General features: G+C 39.5%; 1 protein-coding gene across 3 annotated transcripts in view; it reads left to right on the top strand.

Annotated features, from left to right (window-relative positions):
- AFAP1 (actin filament associated protein 1) overlaps positions 1-19143 on the top strand; it is a 69283-nt gene that overhangs the window by 10773 nt on the left and 39367 nt on the right. For all 3 annotated transcript variants that reach the window (XM_086747161.1, XM_086747160.1, XM_086747159.1), the window contains exons 4-5: positions 12501-12609; positions 16243-16454. In XM_086747161.1, the coding sequence (XP_086603287.1) occupies positions 12501-12609; positions 16243-16454 (321 nt within the window). The remainder of the gene's footprint in view (positions 1-12500; positions 12610-16242; positions 16455-19143) is intronic.

Genomic DNA, 19143 nt, shown 5'->3' with positions numbered 1-19143 from the left:
ACATTCATATGCAGAGTTTGTATATATACTCTAACAAAATTCAACTAAAAAGGACGCTATAAAATAATTATGCAAGATTTGAGTAGATGCAAATTGATCTTACTAATGTGCAGTGAAACTTGGAGACTCTATTTCATGGTTAACAGTGCCTGAAAATTATTATTTTTCTTTAATTCAAGATGCATATAGCATAAATAACAAGGGAAGGGGTTGATGAGAGGCAGGAAAATTATGCAAAATGCACATGCCTTTGAAATGTAGACTTCAGGTGCTAGCTTCATAAACTGAAGCCAGTTGAGATCCTTGTTCTTTCATATTTGTGTAGGTTGAATACAATAAATTGGCTTTGAAGATTCAAGTTGTTTTTCTGAAGAAAACTGACCTACTTTTCCTTTCTCCTATACTAATGTGTAAATACCCCTAAAGTTGGTACAGCTGCAGCGAGTGAAATGATGTGAAGTATGAATTAGGTCCAGGAGGTCAGCAGTGTTTTTTGCAGTAGCTCAGTTTGGATTTTGGAGTAACAAAAATATTTCTCTGAGATACAGTGGGAATTACCGTGGAAGTTGACACAGTTAGAGCTGGTTGGTCCAGAGCGCGGTCGTCCCGTGTTGAGCCTGGCGAAGTGGCGTTTGAACGTGGCCCTCCCCTCTGACCTACCCACGACGCTGCGGACGCTTTCATCTCCCTGAACTCACCAAGCTGAGCTGGTTTTTCCATAGTGAAGGAGGCTGATTTTTGTCAGTTTTTCCGCAGTTCTGTTGCTGCTGTCAGGCAGGGGTGGTTGGAGCCTCCCTTTCTGGTGCTGGTGACACTTTGGGATCAGCCAGGAAATGTCTTGGGCCTCTCATTTTCTTGCATTATCCAAATACAGGTTACAAGTGGTACTATTTTAAGATAGTGGCAGATTGTAATTTCTGAAAAAGATGACAGATTCCTGTCATCCTGCAAAAGACCAGGTGGAGTCAGAAGGGAAGGACAAAACCGTCAACTTCTTGAACTTTGAACACCGGGACAAGCTCAAATCCCAGTCTGACTGTTTAAAAACTTCTCCTGAAGTCATGTTGAGCTAATGGAATTGATCATTAGCTGTTTTCTGGAAACCTTTCTCTGTTAGATGCCTCTTTGTTAGCCCCTCATTATTACTAGGTATAGCCAGAGACTGTCATATTATCTTTCTTTATACACCAGGCTGGACATCAGTGACAGTGGCTAAGATCTAATTTTCCCTTCTATTAGTGCCCCTGTGTGATGATTTTCAACCTATCCTTAATCAAAGTACTCCTAAAAATGTGTAAGCTCATGATGCCAGTATGTACATAATTATGTTGCTCAGTGACACGAATACTGAGGACGTTTCCTGGCCCCTTTTCATGGACCATGCTTTCCTGGTCGGGCGAAAGAAATCCCCTGGGCCCACCAGAGGCTAGGAAATTCTGCTCCAGGTTTCCCTTCTTCACATGGCAAGTTGAAAGTCATATTGTATGGGACCTCTTTTTGTCAGCCATGCAGGACAGAAACTTTTTCCACTTGCTGAATAACATCTAGTGGTGGTCTCAGCCTCCAGTGGAAGCGCAATGTGCTTCTGGAACACAGGAATTTACTGGAAGTGGGCATCAATAACTTTAAATAAACTATGCAGTGGTTTAAAATCTATGTTTTTAGCACATCAGTTATTGAACATGATGGAAATTAAAGTTTCGTTTACACCACTGTTTCTTTTTATGGCACTCAAGGGATTATGCATTCAAAAATGTTTAGTCTGAGTTGATGTTTAAGCTTTTACTTATGTAAAGATGTGTGGGTGGGAAAGAATTCAATACTCCTTAAAGTAGTGCCAGGAGCCAGAATTATGTGTGGGCAGGTGCTATGCAAGGTTTCCTTTGTGAATCTCTAAATAGACCTGCATATTTGCTCAGGCCAAATCTTGTATCAGTTTTGTTATTCATCAGCCTGTGAATAAAGAGTATAAAATTCATTTTATTTAGCGACATGCTGTTAATAGTTTAAATGAACTCTGAAGTTATTAAAACACATTAAAGCCCAGAGAGTTTCCTGGACTTAGTAGGCTTTGGACCACATCTTAAAATTGAGGGACAACGTTGGACCTTGTATGTACTTGAATAAAGCGAATCACTGAGCACACGATTTTCTTAGTAATTCTCTTCTGCTGTATACATTCACTTGCCTACATCTGGTCTGTCAGACTTTTCCGTCAGGCATAGAAAGCACAAATACTCGCTTGCTTTAGCCTGTGCACACAGCTCCGTCACATGGCCAGCAAAATAAAAGCTGCAGATAAAGGGTGTGAGCTTGAGGACAGCTCAGAGTCCTCCTGCAGAACTGAAAGGCCACTTGCCTGGGTGCATTAATATGTCCTTGCTAGCATGAATCCAGTGCCAGCAGCTACGGAAGCTTTGCCTGGGTCAACAGCAGAGGAGGAGATCACCATATTGAAACAGAGTCCTATTGGTTCCCCCCTCTTGAACCTGCTTACTGCGAGGGTTTCTATCTTTTAGGCTGCTCTCTCTGTCTCTACCTCAGCAGCTACTTTTCTGGTGTTCCCCTGTGCTTCACAGGCAAGAAGCAGTGCTGGTTGATGGGTCTGGAGGATTAACAGAGGCAATGCTGTGTGTATACCTCACAGTGCTGCTGGTGGCTTAACACCTGGGATCCCATCATTGCGCTATCACCAAGTTGCCTTGAAATACATTTTCCACTGAGGCAATAGAGTAAGATCCAGTGTGTCCTGCTGCTCAGATGCGCCTAAGGATTAGTGGCATAAATTATCCACAGCATGACAGTGACAGAATGCTTCTAGCCTCCAAGCATTTGGTTGTCATGTTACAACTGATAGTTGGTGATTTCAGTGCACTGTGCAGTCCAACAAAATCAAATACAAGCACCGCACTTAGCTATTTTGCATTATTTTCACAGTAAAATTGAGTATAAGTTTTATTTTCCTTGGAATATTGACAATTTAATAGTTATTTAACCACAACAAGTGTCCAGCAAGATGCCAGAACCCCTGTAGATATAAATCAAAAGCATAGGTCATCTTCCTCCAACCCTTTCCTGCAATGTACACAGTCACTCCGTAGGAGTGTTTCATATAAATGGGTTTCCTGTTGTGGAGAAGCAATTTGACAGCCTCCCTTTCTCTGGCTGCCTGTCAGGTATACTCTCAGATATTTATGAGAAAAGGAGACAGTGTCCTTGGAGAAGAAAAAAATCATCCTGAAATCAGAAGGATTTTTAAGGTGATACATCAGCAATTATATTAATCATTCTTTGAACAACAACCAAAAAAGTGACAGTCTTAAAAGACTGTTCTAAAATGTACAGTCACGCTAGTGACACAACAAAAGCAAGGGGCTCATGTGCTGGATGGGTACTTATGAATCTTTGTTTCATCTTGGTTTTTCTCCTGACACTGAAAATCAGTTGTTATTCTCTGTTCTTCTTAAAAAATAATCTCAAGATACTGGTCTTGGAGTTTTTCGCCTTATGGAAAATATTTAATAGCCACAAAAATAAATTCAACAAAAATTCAGTTATTTCATTCAGAGCTGGCTAATAGCTTCAGATTGAAAAAAAAATCTCAACAAGTTCTTCCATAATGAAGGAATAACTAAAGGGGCCTTTTTGATTATTCAGTACAGTCACTCTTACTGTAGGCAATTATAAAATATTAACCTTTTCAGAAACTTACCAAAATTTGTTTGATAGCACTTAGGTTTCTTTGACCCACTATTTCAATTTGAAGGGCTGTTCCACCATCACCATGTTCATTGCCAGCCTTTGTCCTTGTGTTTAAGTAGCTTTCTTTCCTCGCCTTTGTACCTGTGCCTTAGATACCCTTTGAAATCACAATCGTATTCTTGTCAGGTTTCATTTCATTCCATTGCATGTAAGAAAGGCTCTATCAGTTGCACAGGATAAATACTGATGTGGGAACTAGTTCAATAATATTTATCAGTATTTATCCTGTGCACCTGCTGTAGGTTCACGTTCTAGTTTGATCACGAGTGACTAGAACAAAAGAGTCTGCTGGACATGATTGATCCAGTTATGGAATACTGTCGGTCATCATATGTGATTGCGTAAGGATTAAGAACAAAGAAATCTTTGCAGTCTCTTTTTTCTTGATCGTGTCTTGCAGGACACTGTAGTTGTCATTGCCATTTCCCCTGGTTGGCATTGGTGCCTTACTGTTGATGATTTATTTCACATTTGCAAGTAGCATTCACAGAAAAGTTTTAGTTAGAGTCATTTCCTTCTCAGTCCACGTACAATATACCTTTATAACAATGCACCATATTTTAAAGTTTTCTTCATGTCTAAGCTGCCAGAATGAGCTGTTCCCAAATACCTGTAGCTGGAATTCACATTTAAACTGGATTGAGCTCAGGTTGGGTTTAATGTAGGATTGAACGGCTTCGTTGTGAAGCTGTATGTGCTCTTTGCCGTCTTTGCTAGATGCTGATGATCTTTGAGCGCGATAGAAGAAAGCTATTAAATTACTAATGCCACAGATTTGATAGGATATAGTCCCACCATATTTCATAACATGCTCACACTTGCAATTCAGGTTTTTGGTTTTTTGTTTCTCTGCTGTACCTGTTAGGGTACCTGAGTTAGGGACCAGTCTATTTGCTTTCCTAAACATGCTGATTAATGTGCTGTGCACACACATATGGAAAAGGAATTAGGCCAGTAAGTACTAAAGTCTTCCCTTCTTTTCATTTGATGTATTGTTGAAGCCCTTAGAGAATATTGTTCCGGTGGAAATGGCGTTGCCCACACTTTTCTCACCAGGTTGCCTTGTCTCCTCAGCACAGTCATGTCATGTATGTGGATGAGCTTATTAACTCCTGGAATAAAAAGGTGATTTTGTCTTTGCTGGGAAATACAGATGCTTCTTTGAGCACAGCTACAATAACCACCTCTGACTGAGGGCCCCATGCTGCTTAAAATTCAGATTCTTCTTTCTCCTGCAATATGCATGAAAGTATTCCCCAGCGTTAAAACCCTTTTCTCTTTTTGGTACACCCTGACCCTTTGCTTGATATGAGTAAATTCTATTGTTTTGTCTGAGTGATTCTTCCAACTGGCTGTGTAATAATCTTTTATTAAAGTATCTGAATGATACAGAATTTTTTTATTTTTATGGCTTATTCTTTTTCACTTTTGAATTATTTCCTTAGATCTTCTGTTACTTCCATGGAGTCTGGAGTTTATTTCCACTCCCGTCTTCCATTGAGTTTGGCCGTAACTCCTTCCAGTGAACTGTCCTTTCAACGGTGCATTCTGTGCACCAGTCTTTTCAGTTTTATTTGACATCTCAAATGTTAATTAATCACAATGGCGAAAACTGAGACTTAAGCTTATGCCTGGGTTCTGCTGCAGGCAGAGAGATGCAGTAACCAACTGGGTTCTCTGCTCAGTGAATATAACGTGTTGGTTTATTACTGTTTCCATTTGATCCTCTTCATTGCCATCTTCACCTTCCTGTTGCTTAGGTGATCAGGGGTTGTTGGGCCTCCCATCATGTCTGACTCCAGCTGTTGATTTCTGGGGCAATTCCTTTTGTTTTTTTCCCGTTAGCAGTTGTGTCCCAGAGGCGCGTGCTCTAATGCGCAGGTGCGCTCAGCGGCAGTTGAGTGGGCCTGTACCAGCAGTCACGTTATCCGCTTGATGGTGGGACTGACGGAATTACTCTGTTACAAAAAACTGAGTTTAGTGGCTGGCTGGCTAGCTTGCTGTCTTTTGTCAGATATGCGCAGCAGCTCAAAAGAGAAGTTGTTAGACTACTTCCACATTATTTGGCTCCTGGTTATGCACGGTCCAGCTGACAAGCTGAGAAATTTATAACTTTGGAATACTAAGCTAGGTCAAATGAAGAATTCTTCCCAGATTCTGCTTGTCTAGGCTCAGGCTAATATTTCATTCCTGCACAGTTCAATATGATCTTAACATCCCATATAGTCATTGCTTTTGTTCTGAATAAATCCAAGGTCCATCCAGATCCTCAGCTGCTGGCTATAAATGGTGATTTCTTTTTAGTGACTTAACGATTTTTAGTTTATCTAAAGGCTTTCATACAAAGTGTGTGACAAGTACTGGTACCCAATTTCCAGCCTTTACAGTGGTATGAAGAAGCCTGGTTGAAATGTACAGTCGGTAATTTTGCCAGTTGTATTGGTATTTGGTTTTTTTTTTCTTTTTTTTTCTCTCTGGACATCATTTTTTCACATGCGGGGAAAGGGATCATAGATGTGTTCCCTCTCCCAGGCTGAGGATGCTGTGGGGTTGTACAGAGGTCAGGTCTAAGCTTGCTCCAAAGCAAATGGCACGTGCATGTGTCAAGGTTTCTTCTTGACAGCCCGCATTTGCCTGCTGGCTTCTGAATAGCTTTATTATGCATCACCAGTGTGTGACCACTTTTCCAGTCTCATGTTGCTGCTTTTCAGTGTTGAGGGGTTACGTAGCAGCTGGCTCCGCAGTCCGGCTGGATCCAAACTGGTGGTTGATCTAATAACACGCGTGCGAGCGTGGCCCTTGAATTGCTGGCAGCCCTTGCCTGCCGCACGGGTGTACTGGCAGTCTCTGCCTCTCCTAAAGTCACTGCTTTGCACTGGAAATCTCCACATCCTAAATCATCGCATAAAGGGAGGTGTTTCTATTTCCTGCAGAGTGTAAGTCTCCATTGGGGTGTAAAGTGATTTTATGCCCTCAGGCCCCCTATACAATGACATTTATTTTCCTCTGTGTAAGTACTGCTTTCCACACTATGTACTTCCATATCGTCAGCAGGTATCAGCCAGACTATCCCTAAAAAAAATTTTACTGTCTGTCTTGGTAGGTACCCTTGGACAGAAGGGGGAAATAAAGTATTTTATCTCCTAGGTTAAAGAAAGAGTTTATTTGTGGTCTGTGGAACATGAGGGAGATGGAGGAGAAGAGCACAGTACGCCATAAAATTAGTATTTCCAGTAAGTCTGTTTCATAGAATCCATAGTAGAGTAATAAGTTTTACTATGCAGAAAAATACTGCTTATCATTTGGAGATATTTGTTTCATTTTCGAGATGTTTGTTTCTCTCAACAATCCCTCCTGTAAACTGGAGTTGAGCATCCTGCAAACAATTCAGTCTTTAGTGTCTTCAGAGATCTCAAATCTGTGGTATAATTATCACCCTGTCCGCTTCTTGCTTTCAAATAAAGCATCTCTTATTTGGTCTCAAACCCAGCACCTGACAAACACCTTTATCAGTATTGTTTCAGTATTATGTATATTATTCTGGGCAACAATATCTCACTCATCTTTGTCCCTTTTCCTTCAATGAGATAAAAATAATGGTAATTTTTTTCCTAAGTCCATTCTTATTCTTGTGATTAAGCAAAGTTGCTTGTCTTGAAAGGCAGCATTCTCTAGTTTTCCTCTGTGGCCTGCTGTGGAAAAAAAAAAAAGAAAAAGTAGAAATTTGTGCTAATGCCTTCTTTGCAGGTTGCCAAGTCTTTTCTCCTGATACCACTCAAACTACACATGTTCTGGGGTTTTGTGAGATGTAATCCTTTTATAGAATATGTAAATAGTTTTGTGGATTTTATGGCCTTTTTATTTTTCAGGTAAACTAATGAAAAGTTATTGAATCAAGAACTATTTCAGTTCATAATTCATAACTTCATCAAAATTCTTCCACTAAGACTTGCCAAGTGGAAAGAATTAAACAATACAACTAGCAATAGTAAAAAAAAATAAAGCACTGTAAATATTAGTAAGTAATATCAGAATGCTCAGATGTACTTTTTGCATTTCTTGATGCTCAAACTCTTACCTATTACATAGCTCCCAAAAGATGTAGCTGTTTATGGTGTGTATTTGAGCAAGATATTTTTATTTTGTATTTAATCAAGTGGATTTTCGTTCAATATTAAAGCAGCCTTGCTTTAATCAGAAAGTATTTAATGTTGAATGGTTCTGTTTCTCTTAATAATTTTTAAAAAATCTTTTTAATAATTGTTTTCAACTTTGTTATGGCAAGCACTGCAAAACGCGTTTCAGAGAGGAGGGCCGGGTTAAGTCAGCAATGGATTCCATCTGTGTTGACGTTGGCTGCACAGCCCAGGCCGCCCCAGCTGTATGAAGTAACCGGTGCTGCAGCAGGGTTGAATTCAGACAAGCACCATTTGTGTTTCATTTCCTTTTTTCTTTCTTTCTGAATAACTTTTTTTAAAAACAAGGATTCTTTTTTTTTTCCTCCAGATCTTTATTGAAACCTCTTACTTGTTTCTGGATAACAGATAGCTTTGAAACCTTGGTGCTGTTTAAAGTCAGAATTGGAATAACTCTTGGGACGGGTATTTCCTGGGTGAATTAGGTTTAATAATGATAGGAATTTCATATGTTGTATATACACCTGACGGGGAAACCAGTTTAAGGCTAGACCAAGATATTAGTGTATCCGTCTTATGAGAGGGATGATATGAATCTGCACTGCCCCAGGAACAAACCTTGACCCTGGCTTACTTGGGCAAGGCTCTGCCCACCTGCATGAAGGGAGAAAATGCAAAGTCTTTGGAGGCAATTCCCCCTGTTGTGTCTGACAGTTCAGGTCACGTAGAGCTGTTGTGTGCAGGTGTGTAGGGCAAAATTCATAATGCGCTGTCAATTTTCCAGTATTAATGAACATGTAGTATTTTTTAATGTCTCTTCTAATTGTTGCACAGCAGCAGCTAACCTTGAAGACTCATTTATTTTGTGATGATGTGCAGATTTGCAATTTTTGTTTTTTTCAGCAGAATCACAGAAAAACTATACTAAAAGTGTAGCTTCGACAAAACAATGTTCTCATTGTTTTCCTTTCTTTGTCAGATAATTTCTCTAGCAAAACTGGTCTGTGAGGAAGACTAATTTGGTTCACATTGTAGATAACAGTAATTGCCATCTCTGTAACTGACTGTGTGTCGTGGTTTTGTTAGTAAGGGGGGGCCTAAGGTGGTAGCTTCTGTAGGAAACTGCTAGAAGTCGCTCCCCTTTGTTCAGTGGACTCGGCCGGGCCTAGGGCGGACCTGCTGCTGGCCAAGGCCAAGCCGATTGGTAGCAGAATGTCCCGTGATAACGCCTCTGTGATAACGTATTTAAGAATGGGAAAACAGAAAAAAAAGAGAGAGAAGAGAAGATGTGAAGAAGCTGAGCGGGGGCAGAGGCGCAGAGGGGGAGGCGCAGGCCTCATGGGCCTTGCAGGCCTCACCCTCTGGCCTCTTGCCAGGTGGCCGACTGGGCCCGACTCAGTCCAGCCCGGCTGCAAGAAGTGGAGAGGAGATGAGAAGTGAATAAGATGTAAAAAAAGATCCTGAGAGACATCTACCAGCCTGTTGTGAGGAACGGCTGCAGACGCCAAGGTCAGTTCAGAAGGAGGGGGAGGAGTAATGCGGCTCCTGGCCAAGATTCCCCTGCAGCCTGTGGTGACGACCATGGTGGAGCAGGTTGTCCCCCTGCAGCCCATGGAGGTCCACGGAGGAGCAGAGATCCACTTGGAGCCCGTGAAGGACCCCGTACCGGGGGAGGTGGATGCCTGAAGGCAGCTGTGGCCCGTGGAGGGCCCGCTGGGACAGCTGTTCTGGAAAGACTGCACCCGTGGAAGAGATGACCCACGCTGGAGCAGTTCCACAAAGGACTGTGGCCCGTGGGAGGGACCCCACGAAGGAGCAGGGGAGGAATGTGAGGAGTTCTTCCCCCGACCATGAAGCAGCGGTGTGAAACAACGTATGATGAACTGACTGCAACCCCCATTCCCTCTTCCCCTCCCTGTGCCACTCGGGAGGGGAAGTGGTAGAGATAATGTTAAGCTTGGGAAGAGGGAGGGGTGGGGGGAGGTTATCTTGTTCTCTGTCTCATTATCCTGCTGTTTGTAGTAATAAATGAATAGTTTTCCCCAAGTTGAGTCTGTTTTGCCCGTGACGGTAACTTTAAGGATTTCTCCCTGTCCTTATCTCAAACCTTGAGCCGTTTTTCCTTATATTTTCTCTCCCTATTCTCTCGGAGTGTCGGGGGAGTGAGAGAGAGACTGCGTAGTCTGGTCCGATCGGGGCTGAACTACGACACTGTGACATATGAAGTTGGCTAGATCATTTGATATAGAAGTAATATTAGTGTAAATCTCAATGTGATGAAGAATTTGTGTGTTCAGTCACAAATGGGTTCACTGTTCGTAAGGAAGTTTCTGATTTTACTTGGTACACAAACGGAAGTCAGTGCTGGATGAGCTGAAGGGCAAGTTTATTCGCTAGCTCCATGCCTTCCTCTACATTGGGAGTACACAGGCACCTGCGAGGTGGAATCACCTACTTGATATTAATTTGACTACAGAGCACGCTGAGGATGGGACTCATCTTGCTGATGTTGTTAAGAATTAGATGTCTGGCCTAGGTGTGTAATTGGTAACGAGCTTTGGAGATGTCTAGCTCTGCAGTCTGCAGAGATGAATCCAGCCATGAAAGTGCCCATAGAAGTAATTTCATTACACCTAATGCGACATGTTATTAAAGCTCAGCTTGCTCCCGGGTAACTTTAGGGCTATAGCAGAAGAGGAGTCTAGTCACTATGGCTTCCCCTCTGTTATGTGGAAGAAGGCTCTATGTCTCTACTAGACTTGTTCAGCCCATTGAGTTGAACTCCAGAAATGTCTATATCTGACCATGAGCAAAGCCCACCCTGACTAGTGTCTTACTTCAGTATCTCTGTTTGTTCCTCGAGTTTAGACTGGATCAGTCCAATGCAGACAAACACTGTTACATCTCTTCCATTACATGAAAAAAAGAGAAAGATGTCTTGAAAAAATATTAACTGCAGAAATGAGGCTCTGCTTACAAGTTCTATTTTTGTAATCATACAATAAACCACAGGAGTTGGAAAAAGACTTCAGTGTTTTCTCCAATATGAAAATGTAAAACTATAAACCTGTCGCAAATATGAATGAGTTCTATAAAATGCAGTTGTTTTGATACTTGTTAAGGAAATAGAACAGTAAAGTCATATGGAAGAAGTCACAGAGCGCTAAATTTACTTTGTTACTGTATCAACATACCAGCAGTCGGTCAGTTTTAAATTTAAAACAGGTTTATATTTAGTAAAGAAGCATTTTAGAATTTGACCTGGTATTTGAAATATTTATTTTATCATATAATTGTTTCTTGATGTCCTAGACTTTTCACCGGTTGTAGCTCCATCCTCACTATGTAGAAATAGCATTTTAAAAAATAATGACTGTATTAAGAATCAATTTGCCATTGAAAAACAAAATGCATCAAGAAAATATGGTCTAAATTATCTGTCCTTGATCTCTGCCAGCCCAGGCTGTTTAACTTTTCTAAACTGTCCAATCAAACTGTTGTTTGCTGCTGTAATATGAATTATTTTAGATGTAAAATACTAGTAGATAAGCCTTAATACTGTAAAATGATCTGTGCACAGAAATCTCTTTCCTACATTGAACTTTTAGATTTCTAGTTCTTAAAGAGTAAACTATATCTTTTCAACATTTTTACCACTTAATGCTGATATAGAAAGAACATCTTTTAATGTAGCTGTTACCTTGATTTTGCCATTCTTAACAATGACAAATAGGATCCTACGGTGTTCATATCCCCAAAGAACTCAGTTGGTGGACATGCAAGAAGGTTCTGCTTCTGTGTCATTAGTGGAAGTAAAGGTCTTGACAATAATCATAGAATCATAGAATGATTTGGGGTTGAAGGGACCTGTAAAGGTCATCTAGTCCAACCCCCCTGCAAGGAGTATGGACATCTCCAACCAGATCAGGTTGCTCAGAGCCCCGTCCAACCTGGCCTTGAATGTTTCCAGGGACGGGGCATCTACCAACTCTCTGGGCAACTTGTTCCAGTGTTTCACCTCATTGTAAAAAATTTCTTCCCTCTGTCTAATCTAAATCTACCTCCTCCTACTTTAAAGCCATTACCCTTTGTCCTATCACAACAGGCCTTGGGAAAAAGTTTGTCCTCATCTTTCTTATAGGTCTCCTTTAAGTACTGGAGGACCACTATAAGGTCTCCCCAGAGCCTTCTCTTCTCTAGGCTGAACAGCCCCAACTCTCTCAGCCTTTCTTCATAGAAGAGGTCCTCCAGCCCTCTGATCATTTTTGTGGACCTCCTCTTTATCATTATGTGATGAACCATAATTAAGTCACTTCATTACTTCAAATCTCAGCCACTACGTATTACTGTTTAATTACAACTGCCTATGAGGAACTTGAGATTCAGGCTTGTTTTCCTTCTAAAAGGTACTACCCTGCAGAACATACCTTATTCAAAGGATAACATCTAATTTTTTTCTTTTAACATAAGAAATAGTCACAAAGCGACCATTGGGTTTGTAAGGCTGGTAACATTAGCACTGATCATGAGCAAATGTTCTGACCATGTTTAATTTAACACCTTTTCTGTCTGTAATAACTTTTTCTTTTTTTCTTCATTTAGCCACCAGATAATGGGCCTCCACCATTGCCAACATCTTCCCTTCCTGAGGGCTATTACGAAGAGGCAGTGCCACTTAGTCCTGGGAAGGCTCCTGAGTACATCACTTCCAGTGAGTAATACATATCCAGATCAGATTCTGAGCAACTAGTAATTCCAGTGTCCTTCAACTTTTTTAGTATTTGACAGCTACATGTCTATTGGTGCTGTGGTGATGTGTCATAAGCATGGGTTTTACCATTTGGGACCAGTTCTGGTTATCCTCACTGGCCACACGTTGGTTTGCTTTGCAGAACTGTTTTGGTGTGTGCAAACCAGGCTCTTTTTAGAGGAAACTAACCTGGAGCATAAGTTAGGTGCACATAAACATGTTTCAGTTGCTATTGGAGATGGAGGCTCCAAATCAGCCACTGGTCTTTTGGACAGCTTTGAACCACAAATGTGGTGGGGGCATTGGAGCAGGAGTCCAGAGTTAAGTAGCATCCAGAGTAAACCCATCTAAACTGGCAATACTGTAAATGTAGAGGTCTCAGAAACTGGGGCTGATCTGCAGATCTACTGGTATGCCTCTATTGCACTGAATTACTTGCTAAAGTAAACAAATAAAAATAAAAAAGGAATTATTGAAAATATGCAATTTGCAGCATTCTGATGACACATTGTGAATAGGGATAAATCGATCGTACTGGCTCCCACAAGCCATGTTTGATGCACGTGATTTTTGTGACTGCTTGTTTAGTGTAAAAGGCAGAGGGCTGCCTCCTAACTGACCACCAGAACATCCTTCTGCAACACACAAATGCTCTTTCTTGTGTCCAAATACTTATCCAAAGACCTATGCACTTAAAGCAGAGCTATGCTGAGAGCAGGCTGCTGAACCGATGAAGTGACTGCTGTGAGCATTTACACAGGGTCAGTCAGCAGGACATTATGTACCAAACAATTGCAAAGATTTTTCTTTTTGCTGCTTTTTTATTTGGTGGGGTAATTTATTACTTGTGTATGGCTGATTTATCACTAATCATTATTTTCTATGGCCCCAAGATTAAAGGCATATCTTCCCCCATTTTATAGCCATTATTATTATTTGAACCAGAACAAATGAATAAAATGGTATCTCAGTTCTTAAAACATGTGTATAGGAGTCACCTCAGAATATTAATTATTGACTTGTACACTGCACAAACTGAGGTTGTCTTAATTTACCTAAGAAATTCAAAATAAGAGATTTTCATGTACTGTAAAGCAAATGAAGGAACATACAGTCTTAGCATAGCAGCAAAATCACTCCTCTCTTCATTTCCTCCCTTGACATGCTGCAGGGTGGTACTGCTACACCCTGTAATCTGGTGAACTGCTGATTTGTGTTTTGTCATTAAACAAGAGCCATGCTCAGGCAGAAAAGTATTAATAGAACAAATACTAATAGCACTGCTAAAGGATCACCTAGGGAAAAAAAAGGCAAAATAAGAAACTGGTTTCTTATTGTACTTAATCGTCCAAGTCCATAAAAATATTTCTGATATCAGACTTAAATGACAGAATTATCAATTAATTTTAAGTATTTATGTCCAGACATTTAAAGTTCTGTTAGTGTAACTTGTCATCTCACTTGCTGTGATTTTGCTGTGTTTTCTTATGTCCTGAACTCCTTTATTTTGGAAAAATGTTTTTCACTTTTTCTCCACATTTTGTATTTCTCTCCTTTCTCCCCCTTCCCCACCACAAGACCCAAAGAGTGTGTTGACTTGAACGTATGCACAAGAAGTTTTCAGATCCTACCTATAGTTTACTGTCAAACCTGTTTCATTACCCGCTGTCATGAGACAATAAGACAACAGGATTTAGTCACAAGTAGCCTTTCCACAACTTACCTTTACGTAGTTTGCTTCCACAATTTAGCATTTTTTAATAGGAAGTTTGCTGCTTCCCAAATTCAGTTCACAATGAATATCAGTTGGAAGTAACACTGCCTCAAAACCCTTTGAAATTACACGTACGCGCTTGATTTCTCTACTTAACTTGCTCCATGTCTGCTAAAGCTGTTATGTATGGGTAGTAGACTGCCTATGGTATTTATGTTCGAATAGTCACTTTACCATGTGAACAGAAGCTAGTTTGTGTCTCACAGCCTGAAAGCCTTGTTTTGGTCATGATACTGCAGTTTGGAGAAATAAAGAGTAGAAGCGGGATGTGGCGAAGAGCAGCAAAGGTTTCAGCCCAGATGGTATGAGTACTCCAGGGCGGTCATCCTTCCTGGTGTGAGTCACACTGCAAACTCTTCTTCTGGCCAAGAGTCCCACAGCCCAAGGAGAGGAGAAACGTGGGGAGTAGTTAATGGGCAGGATATGGCGACAGGTCCCCAGAGATCCCATTAGACTGTGTGAGGATGGGAGTCCAAACACGTCAGTCTCAGAAGCTCCTGTTGGCTTTCATCCCCCTGTGAACAGAGATTTGGATGAACCTGCAACTGCTGTGCCGGCGGAGTCCCTCTGCTGATCTTATTGCTAACATGAAATCTGCACTTGGACTGCTTGTGGGCCACATAGGAAGTACCTGCAGGATATTTAACATGCAGAATTTCAGTCTCCACTTTGAAGTCTCAATCAGCACTTCCTCCAATTAATTTAATTAATCATCAGAGGCTTTTACCACTTGCCTGTATGGAGCTTCCCCCAATCAAACACTCCATAGCAGAGTTGATCAGAAAATGGCAATTACATTAAATTTTTTCAAAAGTTTGAAAAGCTTGAAATTTTATTTTCTTTTCACTTTGGAATGACAATAAACTATTTTGTACATGTTTATGAAAACATAAATACAATCAGAGTATCTAGAAATTTCAGCTATTGAAAATATTCCAGTCAAGTCTCCTCCAGGAGAGCATGTGCTGGTGGATAATAGGCATGCCTTTAGGTGTTATTATCTGTTATTATCTTTACTTATATGCCCACATAAACAAATAAATAAGTATGGGTGGAAGAAGAGAGAGTTCTCTGATAATGGCAAATTAGTTTTGTAGTTGAGGGGACTGCTAGAGGTGATTGCAGTGTTGAAAATTGAAGACCTGAACAATTGATTGTTTAATTAAAAAGGAATCTTGCTCTTACATCACCAAACTTAGAGCAGGTTCAAACTGTTTAGGCTAACGTAAAAAGAAGTTTTTTGCAGATTGCTTTTAACTCCAGTAGAATCTGTAATTCAAGGAACAGCATTGTCTATTCAATATGAATTATATCAGTGCAGGTGCTGTATTTGAGAATTGTATGAAATGTTATGATAGATAGATTGTGCCCCACAATTTAGTGTTGTGATTTTTGTCATATTCAGTGCTTGTTTCTTAATATGCTGTACTAATATTTAAATTTCTGTGCCTACATTTTGCATTATGCAATAGGACAAGACAAACATGTTTCTCTGTAAAAGAATTACAAAAGATCAAGGTATCTGCTATGTATTATTTTGAAGATAATAAAAAACTACTTAAAATTCTAACTATTTATTACCAGCTCATTCTTTCAATTAAAATTCCTAAGGTATCAGTATGGGCCTTCTATACAATTTCAAAATGGAACAGCATCTCTTATTCAATTAACGTAACGTATTGATATTACTAAACAGCAATTTGTTCATGGCTGACTTTCAAAAGCCTTAACTTCAAGTGAACCCTGTTGAGATTTTCAGTTATTTCACTACACTTCATTGATAAATGTTTTAACTTGACCCTTTTATGCTTTTCTTAAAGATTATGACTCAGATGCTATGAGCAGCTCTTATGAATCCTACGATGAAGAGGAGGAGGATGGAAAGGGGAAGAAAATGAGACATCAGTGGCCTTCCGAGGAGGCCTCTATGGATCTGGTGAAGGATGCCAAAATCTGTGCCTTCCTCCTTAGAAAGAAACGATTTGGGCAATGGACCAAACTACTGTGTGTTATCAAAGAAAATAAACTGCTGGTAATTTTTATTTTTGTCTAGCTATATTTTCTTTGTACCTTTTAGGTGATGTATTTATTTTTACAGGATTCTGGTTTTTCGAGTATGTTCTGCAAACAGTGGCCAGTTCTACAGTAACCTTATGAAAAAATTCAGTCCATGCTTTACGCAAGAAACAGAGAAGCCCTGAAGTTTTAAGTGTATCATTTAGCCACTTAGACTTTTGATTTTTATTTCACTTAAACTTAAACCTAGGTAGTTCCCTGATATTGTAAAGAAAGTCTGGCCTATTAGCTTCTAACATACTTCATTTGGAAAAAAAATTGCTGAAACTGTAAATCCAATCTTTCATTCCCTGTGGACCAAAAATCTCATAGGGGGCTTTGTATATGAGCTGTTGGATCAGACTGCTGGAGAAAAAAGTCCCTTGTTAGGCCGAGAATTCACTTGGCAGCATATGCTGTGGTAATGTATACACTTTAAACTAAACCTTTGCCATCTGTTCTGTGGTAATTACAGATGCAGTATTCACATGATGCACAGCTGCATTATAGAAAGGAAAGAAACAAGTGGATGTATTTTTTCCTTAAACCTATCTGTTACATTTCTTCCTGATTGGGAGGCACCAGTAAAAGATTCCATAAGCTAGTAAATTATCTGCTCATAGATAACTCTTTGTTTTTTGAAAAGAGAGCCTAATTGAGGGAAACACTCTACTTTCTGTGTCGTTATAAGTGAACTAATGCTTACAGTAATAAATAAGTTTGGGGCTTAGGCACTCCATGTCCTTCTATCTGGTGCTTCCTACAGTTGTAACTAATTATATAACTAATAATTACTGCAATATACCGAATGTTATAAGCTGATTAGCAGGTGATAGATCATTTTTTGTAGAGCCTCATTATTCTACACTCTTACAACATAACTTAGATGTGTTCACTTTCCAAGTACATTTATGCTTGTGGAGGTATAGGAAGTAACAGGATATGAAACAGAGGTATCTGGGTAAGAGGTTTCTAAAAATATCGTTGGAAATCATTTGCCAGTTTTCAGTGGTCACTGAGGATTTAGTTTTTCTATCCTCCTCTATTTAAGTGTTGAAAAGAATGTTGATTCTCATTTGATTTGTATCATATTGTTATAATGCCATTATCCTTAGTCCATTTTAATCATCATATACCAGGATCATATCAAATTTCAGGACCATCTGATAACAGCTTGAAGAAAAGAAAGAAAGAGGGGAAAAAACCCAGATTTTCTCTGAAGTCACACAATATTTCTTCTACAATTATGTTTGTTGTTCTATATAGGAATATGGGTTTTTTTCTGTTTTCATTTCCTTTAGCCACATGTGTGGTCTGAAAAGCTTTTTTTTTCCTTATAGGGGTTGTCTTTCAGTAATTCTGTAATGGGAATTAAGAAAAGAAAAATCACAATAGGAGCCTAATGACCAAGTTACACAAGATTGGTTTATTGTTTGAAGGAGGACTTAGACATTTAACTTACAAGATATGCAAGTAAAACAAATATATGTTCTTGGGGATTAGTAATTGCTTGTGTTATAAATGCAGCTGTCATCGTAAAACCAAAATATTTTAATTAGAATTAGACATTAGAAGTAACTTTTAGTATGGAATTGTTTTTCACATAAAGTCCTTTGTTATATACTTTAGTTTTAGTAATATGTAATTGTAAATAAAATATTTAAATTAATATAAACAAAATATCATAATTTAAATTTATATAAATATTAATATATTTAAATTAATGATATATTAATATGTTGTTTCTTGCTTCCTAAAGTGACTAATGTTGTATGTTTTCAAGATTTCATAGCTTGAAAACTTAGTATTTTTTTTAATGTTGCAAACTTAAAATCTATGACCAAGCTAGAGAAACTTTGAGTTAATGGTTTTGGAGAGGGAAGGAGGATTATGAGTGATTTGCAGAGGCTGGTTTAGAGTGGCTGTATTTGCTCAGCCTAAGTTGTAGTGTTTATAAGATACTTTTAACAGCTACTGTCTTCCTGACAGTTGCATCATGACATGAATACTGCCACTGACATGTGCTTTTTTCTGTTTACATTTATACTCAACTATTTTCTGTATACATGTAGTCGTCTTTATTATCAGTTACCTTTTTAGCCTTTGTGCAAATTTTTATGAGTAAAAGCCCAGTTACGTAAGTATATAAAATAACTGGACATTTATGTACATAATTAAAGATTGTTCTGTTGTCTGGTGCTCTGGGACAGCTTGATGAACCTGATCTATACTGATGTATTAGGAGACAGGAATAGGGTCTAAGTCTATAGAACAAGTGATGTAACGTGAAACCCGTAATCTTTAGATCACCAATTTAAGCACAGAGCAGGTCATCAGTGATCCAGCATGAAATGGCTGTTCATTGACAGCACTTACTACTGAGGGTAAAACCACTGGGTAAGTCATGCAGTTTTCTCCAGGAGCATACAGGGTGAACTATCATGGAGATGTGTGTGGTTTTGTGCGGTGACTGATTAAACTGAATTAGCTAAAAAAGTTACTGTCCTGCAACTTTGCTTCCTTTCCACAGTGTGGCTATTTTTTTACATATCTCAAGGAAAAGAACAGCATGTGCCAGCGTCTTTGTAGGTGCAGCGTGGAGGCACTGGCACAGGTTTGTCTTGTACATCAGGCTGTTGCTGCAGGGCAGGGTAAGCGTCTGGGCT

This window comes from Chlamydotis macqueenii, chromosome 4 (assembly GCF_036417535.1).
Source record: "Chlamydotis macqueenii isolate bChlMac1 chromosome 4, bChlMac1.mat, whole genome shotgun sequence".
In the NCBI taxonomy this organism is placed as follows: domain Eukaryota; kingdom Metazoa; phylum Chordata; class Aves; order Otidiformes; family Otididae; genus Chlamydotis; species Chlamydotis macqueenii.
The sequence above is the reverse complement of the archived record's forward strand: the minus strand, read 5'-3'. Positions and strand labels throughout refer to the sequence as shown.